Source organism: Corvus cornix, chromosome 2 (genome assembly GCF_000738735.6).
Source record: "Corvus cornix cornix isolate S_Up_H32 chromosome 2, ASM73873v5, whole genome shotgun sequence".
Lineage (NCBI taxonomy): Eukaryota > Metazoa > Chordata > Aves > Passeriformes > Corvidae > Corvus > Corvus cornix.
In genome coordinates, this window is record NC_046333.1 from 92,639,243 (window position 1) to 92,653,314 (window position 14,072).

At 48.7% G+C, this 14,072-nt stretch overlaps 1 protein-coding gene across 1 annotated transcript in view; it reads right to left on the bottom strand.

Annotated features, from left to right (window-relative positions):
* The window catches only part of NR4A3 (nuclear receptor subfamily 4 group A member 3), a 29,530-nt gene extending 17,064 nt beyond the window's left edge, over nt 1-12,466 (bottom strand). The window contains exons 1-5 of the mRNA XM_039549068.1: nt 12,049-12,466; nt 9,390-9,548; nt 5,917-6,803; nt 3,599-3,728; nt 2,467-2,639 (exon numbers count right to left, since the gene is read on the bottom strand). Coding sequence (XP_039405002.1) covers nt 2,467-2,639; nt 3,599-3,728; nt 5,917-6,801 — 1,188 coding nt within the window. The 5' untranslated portion in view covers nt 6,802-6,803; nt 9,390-9,548; nt 12,049-12,466. The remainder of the gene's footprint in view (nt 1-2,466; nt 2,640-3,598; nt 3,729-5,916; nt 6,804-9,389; nt 9,549-12,048) is intronic.
* Nucleotides 12,467-14,072: the final 1,606 nt, after the last annotated feature.

The following is a 14,072-nucleotide window of genomic DNA, read 5'->3' on the forward strand; positions in this document are numbered from 1 at the left end:
CTCATTTTTCCAAAAGCCACGATATGTGCTTAATTTTGTGGCCCAGGAAGGGGGGGATTGTTGCCTAAATGCTGCACTCCCCCTCTGAAAAGGCAACATTTCTATTTGATTTGGTGCCTACTCTGCATGAATAAGGATGGCAAGTTATAGGGTCTGTTTTTCATCTCACTTCCTTAAAAGTGTGAACTCAGGGAATTGTACCAGTAAACAGGTGTGAGACCAGACTACAGCCCTTGGCAATTGCCTTTTGAAACGAAGTACCTAAATATACCACTGCTTGTGGACTGGTAAGTTAAAACCAGTGCTGAGATGAAAAGCAGCCATGTTCTGAACAGAACTGTTTCCAATGTTTTGGTGTAAAGTTTGTTGCTTATGTAATTTCATTTTTGTTTTTGTTTTCTTCCTGGGTTGCTCTGTCTGTGTGTGTGTGTGTGTGTGTGGGTTTTTTGGAGGGAAGGGATACATGTTTCTCTCTGAAACTTTTATCAGTATTTTAAAGACGGTCAAGATATTACAGCCTGTAAACATGAAGACCATGCTAAACATTAAGGTCGTATCTGCAGAAGTGCCAGGACTGACTCCAAAGCCAGGTTTCAAGATCTGCCCATTTGTGGTGCTCAGCAGGGTCACAGCCTAGCTGAACATGCCATAAGTTAGTTTTTACAGGTACAGGATGATTCTTCGGAGGAGTATTTTAGCACTGCTGTGTGTTTATGGCATGCTTCATTAAACTCAGTTAATCTTGCTTTTTACACAGCATTTGTTTCTGACCTCCTCTAACTTTTCAAAGTAAGTATAAGGGTGTATGAAAAACATAAGAATCTACTAATTTCTAGTAGAATCTTTTTGTCTTTTCAGTACTGCTGGGCATAACAGACTATTATATATTTTAGTGTAAAGGAAAACTTAGATACTAATAGGTTCTAACAGAAAATCACACAATCTTTTAGCTACCAAGACTAAGTTAATTTACTGTCAATCATATGGTCCCTGTAATGTCCCACAAAATTGTTCCAACAAATTTGTTCAATAATTAAATCTATGGGTTGTTTTCATTAAAAGAGAAATAATTACTGCAGGACAAAGAAAACAATCACATAAAAGTACATAATTTTTGTTCAGTTTTCTGTAAATGCAAAAGAGCTTTATATCAATAAAAAATACAAACTATGGCCTCTGGACTCCTGTAATTCTGTGGAACCCAGCAGATTGCTATCAAAGAGCACAGCTCGTCACACACCTTGGTATTTGCAGAATGATCCCTGAGACATTCTGGGTAAGTTAAAGTACATGCAGATATGGCTAATGCATTCTCCCTGTAGTAGGTTGTCAGACACTGAACAGCTAGATTCTTGAAAATAACTTGAAAAATTAAATTATTTAATACTTACAGATTAGCTTAAAGAAAATATGTTACAGCATGTTTTAAATTGCTAAATTATATATATAAGTATAGTCTAAAATAGCATAATGTAATTTTTATACAATTACAGTAAATATGATTTAGGATTAAATATTACTTAGCAACAAGTGATAAATGGCCAATGGAGTTGTTGTCTGAATACAGTTGCTATTTTTTACAGTCTCAAATTTAGTCATATTTCTTTTAGGGGGAAGAATTTGATCTTTTTTTTCCTTAGCTGTAATTTCTTTCTTACCCTATATCAACCTGCCTAAAAATTGTATTTAACAAGCCATTTCAGTGCTGTATTTTAACAACTACAGAACATTTTTTTTCAGACTTCAGAATGTGCCATGAATATTTAAATCATGACTATGATACATTAAAGAACAAGGTTAAAAAAATATATAATCTTTGGTAAAGCTTTGTTGAGATAATTTTTCAGAATTTTTATTTTAAAAGGCTTGTTTTAAAAATGTGAGTTTTACTGAAGGAATATTCATGCTGGAGTATCCAAAGCCAACCCTGGTCCCACTTAAATAATGGCAAAATTCCTGTGGATTTCAACAGGAATGGTCCTATCCATCCAGTGCCATACTCTGCAACCCTTCTATCTGAATATTAGGGAAGTGCTATTAAATTTTAGCCTTCAGAAAATGGAAGTTAAGATATTGGACATATAAGTACTGCTCCTGGTTAATCAATGACATCATACTTGATTGTGTTTTGGCACAGCCTTTTTGCAAGAAGAATGCTCTATTTATCCGTGCATTTTTCCTTTCACTCAGCCATGGAATATACTGCAGAATATTAGATCATTTTGTGATTGAGATCCTCACAATGAATAGTTACTAACACTAATAACTAATAGTTACTAACTACTGAACTTCCTTTCCTCTCATAGTCCACCTATCACAAAAAGACAACGGCTGGCTGGACCAGTTTCTACCCTCATCCAAATTTCACACTTAATTTCATTTTGGCAAACCAGCTGGTAAGGAGAAATGCAGCTTGCAAATCATTTCTGTGAGGAAAGCAAATAGGGAAAGAAAAGTGAGACATACTCTTGAATAGTCCAGCTCCCTGGGCGTGGAGTCGGTTAAAGCTCGAACGAGGGCATTCATCATGCTGATGGGAGGAGAGGGTGGGGAGGGCTGAGAGGGTTCTTGCTGTAAGGGGCTCTTTGGTTTGGAAGGCAGCCGACCTCTTCTCCCTTTCAGGCTGTCGGTACGGACAACTAGGTGAAAAGAATCCCAAGGGAATGAGTTGTGAAGGTACCAGCAAATGATGGGTCAGAATGAACACCCTGCTTTCCTTACAGTGGACAGACCAGCAAAAATAAGAACGTTCTCCAGTTTCAGCACATGCTTCTGATGCCTTTGATTGCAAAGGAACATAAATGGCACCAAAACTGTGTCAGACCTATGACTGTAAGCAGCAATGTAGCTGCTTACTGAGAGCCCAGCTGTGTTCCTTGTGTCCATGCTTTGTTTGCGGCACGTCTGTGTGCCCGTGTATGTGTGCCTGTGACACTCCACTGCTGAAAAAAAACCTGAATGTGAAACACAGATTTTTGTGTTTCTACTACCAGTGTCTCTTTTAAATGGCAGAGGCATTCATTCAAAGTAATTTTAGCTTTCTTGAAGCATTTGAAAAAACACGGTCACACTATATAGGTTGTATTATCCATGTCAGTATTTGCAATGGGACTGCTCACACAATATTACTCACATGCTTAAATATTTGCAGAATTGGTACTAATGAGTTGATCCTGTTTCCATTTAAATTAATTGCAAATTTACAATCAGCTTATGGGAATGAAACGAGATCCTACGTCAAAATGCACACAATCCAGTGCAGCCCCCAGTGAGATAACAAGGGGAAGCCAACAGCATTATCGAGCAATGTTCAAAGTTAATAAAGGAGACATTTTGGCCACTGTCAAATTATCCTCTTGTGACCTTGCTGTTCTTGAACTCTGGGGTCTATAGTCTAAATATGATAATAGGGGTGAAAAGCAGAAAATCAATACATTATTACATAAACACACATATTTGGGGGTAAGTTATGAATCTCATCACTGTCAAATTTATTGTAGAGACATCCATGCTGAAATACACACACACACACATACACACACACACATTCATTACACATAATATTTTAGTTTCCTGGGATAATAGCCAGGGCCCTTACCTTCTTTAACCATGCCGACACTGAGACACTTCTGGAACCGGCAGTATTGGCATCTGTTACGACGTCTCTTGTCCACTGGGCAGTTTTTATTTGCCAGACAAACATATTTTGCATTTTTCTGAACTGTTCTCTGCAAAAATGCAACACAAAAATAGTAAACTGATTGTTTCTTGAGCAACTTAGAACCTGACAAAATGTGTTTTAATTACAACATGAAAAGTGACAGTGCAATTCATATAATTAGATAAAATTAATTTCCTAACACACTAGCCTGCAGGAAAAACAATTTTATTAGTGCTAGCTGCTGACAATGAAAATCATCTAGGATTGTTCTGAAGCAAGTCTCTGGAGACAGGCAACTTTGAATGATAAAATCATATCTGAAATTACCAGGTCATCACATCTACCTTTGGGGATTAGATTATCTCCGCTTTTAATATCCCTTTGGGAACAATTTTCTACTTGGTTCATTCCCTTGATTATTGCTGACCTTATTAAAATAAAATCAAAATTATCTGCAATGTACTTCTCTTGCTATCACTATTGTTAGTCAAATACCACAATAACTGGTTTGGTTAGCCATTAAAATCATCAGGGAGAAAAATAAAAATACCAGAAACCCCTACAAAAGATTTTTGGCTAAATACTCTGGGAAAGTTAACCTGACCTGAGGAAAAAAGACAGAATAATGCCATAGATACGTATTTAATTAACTCTAAAGTCATGTTGAAAAAAAATAAAACAAAATTAAAATTTGTAGAAACCTGGTAAGCTTTGGAAGAATGTAACAAATATTAGTGCAAAAATGTATCAAGCTGCCATACTTAAAATCAAGGATAGATCAATAAATAACATCCAAAAAGATATTACTAGAAAAGACACCCGGAAGAAATTTATCAACTCAACATTCAATATTAAATCTGTCACTGCAATTAAATTAATGGATAAATTTTATTTCCTAATTTGTGTTTGTTATCAAATAACAGCCTCAATGTACTAAATATAAGAGATATAGCAAATATTGTTCATTGTGATTTGGAGCTGAAAACAGTTTAATTTTGCAGAATAAGGTACTGTTAAAAATCAAGGATATGCTATTGATTTCCACAGGGGCAGGTTTGGGATAACAAGAGCTGCTATTTCCATGTTATTTGTATACCCTTTTCTAGTTACATTTAAATAACAAATTAGTTTTATAGGAGATGTGTGTGTTACCATGTGATCAAAGGATTATTATTAAGTAACACTGACAGCTCCATCTACAATAAAAAAACATTGCAAGCCCTCCCCCCAAATATTTTGGGATTGTTTTTCTTTCCATTTTATCTTTGAGCAGAACAGGGGCATGACTGCTATCTTAGCAAGAAGAAATAGACCAAATCAACCCCAAATGTTTCAAATCTTAAACTTGCTGCCCAGAACCATCCTACCAAGAGTCTATCCCAAGCTCTTCACTTAAACAAACTATTTCTGAAATTAATACTGGACTCTGGACCCAGTCTGCTGAAAGGAAATTACAAAGCACCCAAATCTAAGATCAAAAGAGCATATTCAGCTCTTGAAAATATAAGCACAAAGTTTCCACTGAGAAACTGCTGTGTGTAAGTTATTTGCCTTGCTATTCAGCTGCAGAGCTGCCTTCACTGCAGAGCAGGCACCAGGACCCTGTGCAGTGCTTAGTCACTGCTCTGCAGGCAGCTTTCCCCCAGTGAGGACTCCCTGGGCTCCTGAGCTGAAAGTTACAAGGCAGCTACCAAATGCAACTAGAAGTACTTGCGTTTTTCCCATGAGTGAAACCAGTTTCTTCCTGGTGCTGACCACCCTGCATTCCTCCTCACGCTGACCACCCCATGACAACAAACGGCACTGCTGCCACCACCTAAAATATTAAGTGGACTCTACGATTTCAGGGTTTCTTTTTTCACCTTAAAACAAAGCATAATTGGAATGGGTGACTGAGTAAAATCCAGGTTGAATGTACTCCAGGTGCATTTCACTACAGAATAAATGCAGTTTATAGCTTAAACTAGGGTGACCCATGTTTCATTGGGAATGCTGGCAGACCAGAGATGTGGTTTGCCCAGATCACTGCCATGGCCTCCTCTCAGCAGCTACTGGCAGATCCTTTTATCCTACACAGGGCTTTCCTTGGCCTTCTTCAAAAACTCTGGATGTCCCTCCCACCCTGGTGGGGGGCCTGAGTTTTAACACACGATGTCCCTGAACCCCCGGGTCAGGACCAGGAGCATGCGGGGACAGAGGGGGTGGGAAGTGAGGTGGGGGCAAGCAGGGAGGGGAGCGAAGCGCAGAGCTCTCACCTTGAAAAAGCCCTTGCAGCCCTCACACGTCCGCACCCCGTAGTGCTGGCAGGCGGCATTATCTCCACAGACAGCGCAGGTGCCTTCCCCAGACGAAGAGCTCCTGCTGGGCGGAGACGGGAGGCCACTGCTGCCGCTCCCGCTGCTCTCGCCCATCAGGCTGGAGGTGGCTGCGTTGAGGCCGAGTGGTGAGAAGGCTAAGGTGGCTGGTCTTTTGGCCAGGTGAAGCCCGTAGGAATGGCCCTCCATGGGAGCCTGGCTGGCGGCGGGCCTGTCCGAGCCCAGGGGCAGGCTCAGGGAGGCAGGGTCGTAGCACATGTGGGCGGCCGCGGACGGCGTGTGCGGAGGCGAGTGCTTGAAGTGGAAGAGAGGGAAGCGCGGAGGCACGGTCTTCATGGGGGTGGCGTCCATCAGGTGGCCGGGAGGCAGGCAGGTCTGCGTGGGCTGCAGCGGGGGCTCATCCCACAGGCCCTGGTGAGCAGGGAAGCCGGGTGTGGTGGGCGTGGAGGGTGGGGATTGCTTGAAGTACATGGAAGTGCTGGGCATCCCCTCATCTGTGGATGGGGGCAGTGAGGGCTGGTATGGGGACAGCCGGGTGTCTTCCATCTTTATGAGGGGCCTCTGGCCAGAGGAGGCAGTTTGCATTTGGTAGAGGCAGGAAGGCTTGAGCTCATAGCTGCCAGAGTAACCCTCCATAAAGGTGCTGAAGCTGGGCAGGGAGGTGGTGGCGGTGGCAGTGATTTCGGTACTGCTCAGGTCCATGGTCAGCTTGGCATAGTCAGGGTTCATGATGTCTGAGCTGTACTCCGAGCCATACGCGTAGGTCTGAGATGCATAATTCGAACCCGGCGGTGAAGGACTATACTGCGCTTGCACACAGGGCATATCTGCAGGGGCAAAGGGGCACGTTAACAACAAGCCCAGTGCACCAGGCCGCGGCCCAGGCCCTCACAAACTTCTTTCCTAGGAGCCTTCCCACGTTTCAGAGCTCAGATAAGCACCCAACTCCCATTCGGACATTTAAATTAGCCTCAAGCCTTTTCCTTTCAACAAGAAATATTCATCAAGGACCGGCTAAGTATTCGGTATTATGGAGCCTGCTCTCATCTAGTCAAGGGAGAAACTCACATTTATACCAGTGTCAGTGAGAGAAGAATCCATCTCAAGCTGCCCTACATCTGCTGCTTAATATACATAGGTGTCAATGAGAATTAGATAAGCAGAATGAGAACAGTTTATGACTCTACGTCTGTCTCTGTATGCATGCAATCATGCTGTAAAATTTTCATGAAGGGTAAACGAGATTATCAAATGCATAATATTAAAAATTATATTTATTTTAAAAGAAGCAGCATCTGCAGTACATGTCAGAGGAATTACTCAAATCACAAGGTTTGCTACTCAGGACTTGCAAACACCAATTTTGCTTACCCAATTCCAGACCTTCAAAGAATATTTCTGGTCAGCTAATAATTTAAAGTTGCTGTCTCATTGTTAGTTTTAAGGCTTATGTCTGGTAAAATGTTCTTTAAAAAGTGGAGGGTACAACATCCCCCTCAATTTGCAAAAATGTAGGATAAAAATTACGTGGTATTTCTGTTTTTATAGGAAAGCAAGGTTGAGGCTAGTAATACAGTTGGTTTTATTCATTAGTCATAAAACTTAATGTGGTTCACTGATAGCTGGGATGGTTGAAGCAACACAGTGCCTGGCTAAAAAGATCTGATTGTTATTTTCTTTTACATTTCCTACTAGTCTGCCATGTAATTTGCTGGTCACAGGAAATAATCAACTGAATTCTGCAATTCATTGAGGTTTGTCTGACTAAACACTGTGAGAGTCTAGCCCAATATTTGCAACTCGAACTAAAAGTGTGTAGTGTATTTTGGTTCCACAGCAGAGGAAAAAAATGCTCAATTAGTATAAATTTCCTCATAAAGAGAAAAGTAAATATGGATAAAATGTATATCAAAATTAAGTGCAGTTCATCTCTTCTTAATCATGGTAATTTATATTCCAGAAGCACTTGAGAAATAATTCATGCTAAAAAAACCCCCCAAAACTGCCTTGAAAATAATGAGGTTTTCCTCATTATTTTAAGAACTCTTTTCATTTACAATTTTAAAATATTCACTCCTGGCATGGAGGAATCCAACTAATTTGTGTTAAATCAACTTTTAATTCTTTCCTGCCCACTTTACAGATAAATATATTTAAACTAAGCACCAAATTTGAATTATCACGCTGTCACAAACCATTCAGATTTTTCTTCTTCTCGAGGAAACATTAAAATCTGAGAAAAAAACAGTACTGCTGTTTCCTGAAATTAAGACCTTCCTGCTCTTAAATCCAAAAGCTTGAAGAAAAAGGCAGGACAACCCTCCCTCAAGCCTTGCCTCCCAATGTTATTCATGTATTTATTCTACTGTTCTCTTTTTTCCTATCAATTTCTGTCCATGCCATTCCACGCACACACATTTCCTGGCAAGTCGTATCACTATCATTTGTTAGTTTAAGTACTGGCTGTTAAAACATAGTGATCAGTGCTTAATCAAATAAAAAGGGAAAGAAATTCTTTCCACACACCTCCACTGGAAACTGACGGAGGAACACAACAGAGTGAGTGGACAGATAATGTCACAAGTGGACATGTTGATACACAGCTCTATGAAGGAAAAAATCTTTTTTGCTAGCTCAGAAAACGAGCAGGAGTTCAAGGGAACAGATCATTATGCCGTTTTTTCTGCATTTTTTTCTGAGCATTAGAGAGTTATGTCACTGAATTCTGTTCAAAGTGGAGTAGAAAAACAGAAGTCTAAAATAACTCTGACCGAAGGACTGAAAAAATATCCCTAACCTAAAGGTCTGGTCTATCCTGGCTCTGTGGGACTCCTCCTACCTCGCCTTTTGCCAGCGCACTTGTCTAAGTCTAACCCCTACTTTTCCACTTAGGGCAGCAGTATTAATTCCCCTGCAAAGTAAATAACCTGGGATTCTTTCTTCTTTATCTAACAATATTAAAGCAAGAAAAGAAAAAGCCCCACAGGAGGCACATTGAAGAACAACCTGTCACCAAAACCCAAATGAATGGGTAAAAGCATCAGGGCAGGGACATCGGGAGCTATTACCATGTTATTTTGCTTTCTTTGCGAGAACTTGAAAAGGATGCCCAGTTCAACGCCAGAGAAGCTGGGCTCCTCACAGGGACGCTAGCACCCCCAACCAGCTTCCCCTTAAATCTGTCACATCTGCGGCGAGGGGCTCGCAACCTCGTGTGTGCTCAGGCACGGCATCGCCAAAAGCGCTGCGAAAGGCAGGCGCTGCCCTGATCCTTTTGGGATTTAAACGCCCCGGGACGTCGGGGACCAATGATGCCAAAGGGATTTGGGAAGGGTAGGGGCCGCGGCCGCGGCAGGAGCTCCCGCACTTCCCCCCCACCCCCCTCCTACCCTTCTCCCGGAGCGGCAGCTTACCTGGTGGGTATCTTGCGCGCTGAATGGTGGGGCTGGAGGTGCGGACGGAGGCGGCGGCGGGCGGCGGCGGCGGCGGCGGGGTGGGTGCCGGCTGGGACCTCTCTGCGGAGGCGGGCCCGGGGCCTGGCCTGGGCGGGGGGCGCTCTTCCGACCCGGGCTCTGTCCGCCGGAGGCGGGAGACAAGACACGGTCAGGGGCGGCGGTGCCCAGCGAGGCAGAGGGGAGACCCCCGCCTTCCCCCGGCGCGGCGCCTCGGGAGGACGTGGGGGGACCGTCCCCCGCGCTCGCACGGCAACCCCCCCGCCTCGCCCCGCGGGTGGGAATGGGGAGCCGGCCGGGGAGCGGATTCCTGCCGGCTCCCGCTCCCTCATCACACAAAAGGCAGCGAGCACCGGGCCGGGACAACAGAGCCGCCGGTTTGTTCTCCGAGAGAGGAGCCTGGGGAAGGCAAGAGGAGAACCCCGGGTGGGGTGACTACAACAAGCGGGGCAGCATCCTCGAGCGTCCACTTCCCCGTGAGAACTTTCTCATTTTGGGATGTAGAGACCGGGGAAAAGCAGGCTGGAAGTTTCTATGCAAGGTACCGGCCAGACTTGAGGGGTGTTCTGCCGGCCCAGCTAGCCCTGTGCAGTGTCTCCGGGCCCACCATCGCCGGCGCGGGGGAGGGAGCGCTGCCCAGCCGCCTCCCCCTGACCCTCTGGGCGCTGCCAGCCGGGTTCCGCGGCAGCGCGGGGGATGCGCGGCCGCGCCGGCCCCTGCCCACGGGAGCCGCTCCCCGGCGACTCTTTCTCCCGCTCCTTGCCTTTCTTTTGCCTTCCCCGCGCCCCTCGCCTTCGAACCCCCGCCAGCTCCCGGGATGATAAGTGCCTGTCAGCTCATCCCATTCTCTCCCGATGGTTTTGTTCCCTCACGAGCTCCTGCTAGGCGGTTTCCCGCTCGGCGCGGAGCGCCCTAGGGCTCCTCTCTGCCCCCCCGAGCCGCCGGTTACCTAGAGACACTCGCTGCGCTTTTAACCACGCAGCACCCCTCCGGGCTGCCGCCGCCCGAGCCAGGAGCGCAGGGCCGTAAGGGCTGTAAATTAGGAGGAAATAACTACCCTTGTCAAAGCTCTTTTCTTCCTCCGTGCACTTTACATTCAGCCCCGAGTGACACCCCTCCCCACCCTGTAATACGAGGAGGAAACCGTGAAATACTCCATTGTGATTGTGACTTCTTCAGGCGAGTTTCGAAACCTTCATTTACCCGGGAGGGACTGCGGAGGGGGAAGCTCCATTCAATTAAAAAGTTTCGTGCTGGATTTCCACCGCCGGTTAGCTGGCGATTTTTTTGGGGGCGGGGGGGGGGGGGTGGGAGGGATCGCCCCGAGCCGCACGGTCACTCCAGCAAACGTCCACGAGATCGCGTGAGATTCACCTCCGAAGAAACCGTCTGGTCTGGTTTAGTCCATTGTTTTTTACCGGGGCTTGACTCCAGCATACAGCGGTCTCCACGGAGGAGAGAAAAATAGGGCGAAGAATGTAATCGAGTGAAGCGGCTTGGATAAAAGTTAGCGATTCATTCCCAAACTTTTTTTTCCTGGAGAAAAAAAATCCTATCCCAAAACACCAATCCCCCTACATAAAACAATGTTTTACGCCCTTTCCCTGGGAAATATCCTCGCAAGGAATCCATCGTATCCAAAAATTGCAGGTTAAGTAACAGCGTTCTTAACTAGCCGCGCTAAGGTGAGCCGCATCTCCGCCCGGGACAGACTATCGCGATAATGCTGCCCCGATAACTGTCCCCCTACATACTATCACAACCCAACGCCCGCGCTTTCTCGCCTCTTTCCAAGACTGAAACTTCTTTCGCAGCTATTAAGGCGAGAAGGCAAAGGCGAGAGGCGCCGCGGGGGCAGGGAGCGGGGCAGCGGCGGCGCTGCCCAGCCTCCCCGCATGGTACCGCCCGTGCCGGGGCACCGCGGCCCCTCGTTACCACTTCTGACCTCCGAAGGGAAAAGTGCACATTTCCGAGGAGCAGATGCCGGGCAGACGTGCCGTGCAAACATCCCGTCTCATTTCAATACAATATGTCACATTCCAGCAATTACCTCTTGGGCGAGCTCTTTGGGCTGCCGAGGGGGGCTGCTGTCTCCCAAAGTGAAATGAGCTCAACCTGCCCCGCCGTCCCTATTAGACAGCTGAACTTGTGCAAACAAAACCACCTATTTCCCAAGCGCGGCTAAAGGAAGGAGACAAATTGCTGCCATTCATCACCGGCGCTGTAAACTCCCCGCCGCCGCCGGCAGCATCATTTCCATGACAACAACTAGCAGAAATACCTTAGTACCACCGGCTCCGGCTCCCGCTCTGCTCAACCACAGCCCTCCCGTTTGCGAGGGGCAGCAGTGCCCCGCGCACGGCAGGAGTTGCCGAGACGGCAGGGAGGCTCGGAAGCCGAGCGGCAATTGAGCATCCACGGAGAGGATGGGGGAGGAGGGGGGGAAGGTGAGGGAAAAGTTTCAGCGATAGCCCGGCACGGCAGCGCGTCGCCTGAGCCGCATCGCCCGCCGCCGGCATCTCCCCAGCATCTCTCTACCCCGGCGGCGCAACTTTCACGGAGTGAGGACATGCCGCGCTGTCCCTCTCCCTCAGCCGCTCCCGTTCACTCGCATACGTACTCGGTTGCTGTGGAGGTTCCGTCTTTACATCTAGTTTGTAGGTGCCCGCTTCCTTAAAGGCGTATGTAGGCGCTGTCCAGCGGCAGGACCCGAGACACAAAATCCCTCAGACTCCCGGTAGCTGCAGGTCCAGAGGGTGCGTTATCCCGAGGCATGGAAAAGGATTGAAAAAGCCTGAGGAGCCAGGAGCCCGTCCCCGGGCGAAGGGAGGGAGTGAGCAGGCGGTCGGGCGAGGGATGCCGAGCGGCCGCTGCCGCCGCGATGTGCCTTTGTGTGTGTGCGGCGGGAGCCGGGCCGGGACCTGTGCCCGCGTCCCGGTGCGAGTGCCCCGGGGTGCGCGTGTGCCTGCGCCGGAGAGAGGGGACGGAGGCGCCTCTCTGCGCTGCTCTCCCGCTCCCTCTCTCTGAACGTCATTTATGTGAGAGGAGCCCTAGCGGCCTCTCCATAGAGCGGCTGGAATGCGAAACGTCAATAGTGACGCCATGGGAGCCTGACGCTACTGACCCCCCCCCCCCCCGCCCCAGTGTGTGCGCCGCGCTCCCGCCGCACCGCGCCGCGCCGAGCCGTGCACAGCCGCGCACAGCCGCGCACAGCCGAGAGGTGCGGAGCGGTGCAGAGCCCCGGCAGAGCCGTGCTGAGCCGGCGGCAGCGGGACAGCACGGCCGGCCGGCCGGCCGCCTTGGGGCCGCCTGCCCGCGACAGCGTGGCCAGTCGTTCCCAAGTCTGATAATAATAATAATTATTATTAAGATAGTGGTAATAACAAAATTAATATATCTTTACTGAAGCGGCTCAAATTAAAAGAGCTTTGCTTGGTTACTTAGTGGAACTTTCAGGATGAATTAATAAAGGTTTCTTTCACTTTTTTATTTTTCACTTTTTTTAAACGTTTCTTCTTTTTGCTTTTAATTTTTTTCCCTATTCTTTTCTCTTCTTCCATTTTTTCTCTTTTTTTTTTTGTTTCTTTTCTTCTTTTTTCCTTTTTTTTCCCCCCTTTTTTTCACCCTCTTTTTCTTTTCTTTCGAAACTTTCCAGTGCGCAGGAGCAAGGAGCAGGTTACGGGAGGTGCCGCTCACAGAGCGGGCACTATTGCGAGCGGCCCTGAGAAGCGTTCCGGCTGCCGCCTGCTTGTGACTGCCCGTGTCCGTGTGTCTTTCGGTGTCCGTGTGTCTGCCTGTGTCCGTGTGTCTGCCTGGGGCACCGGGCTGGCGGCGGACGACTCCCCCGCTGTGTCCGCCGGCAGCAGCCGCCCGCCGCCATGCCCGGTGCCGTGTTTACATCCACCGCCGGCAGCCGTGATGTTCGCGACTGTCACCGCAGCCGTGACAGCCGGTGCTGCGCTTGTGCTTCGCACAGAGAGGCTCCGCCAAGCGAGTTCTCCCGACGGACGGGACCCGGGAACGGGCGAGGCGCCTACCGCCCCGAGGAGGGACGGGCGGCAGCAGCGGCACTTTTCGCTTTGCCTCTCGCTCCACCATCCCGACGCCGGCACCGCCGCGGGGCGCGCTCCCTTCCCGGGAAGCAAAGCCAGGGCTGGCGCAGGGCTCGGCGGACGCCGCGGACCGGCGGCGCGGCGGCCACGTCCGAGCCCGGGATCCCCTTTCCGAGGCGGTGCGCGCCGTCTTTCCGCGGGCGCCGGGGCGTCCCTCGCTCCCTCCTCCCTCCCTCCGAGGCCGCGGCCAGACCCCGCTCCCCCCGCGGGGGAACCCGCCGGGCTCCCCGCGCGGCCACGCTTCCACTCCGGACGCCGCCGGCCCCCGGCGGGGGCCAGCCCGCGCCCCCACGTCACCGCCCTCGTGCCGCCGCCGCGGCCAATCCACGCACAGGACGCGGCGGGCCCCGTTCCGAGGGGCGGGGCGCGGCGGGGCTGACGCACGGCGGCCGCGTCATTGACGCAAGCGGCGTTGCTAAATTTAGCCCCGCCGGGGCCCGCGCGGGGCGCTCGGGATCGCGCGCGAGGGAGGGGGCGGGGCCGGAGCCCATTGAGCGGCGGCGGCGGCGGGCGGGCGCGCAGGGCTATTTTT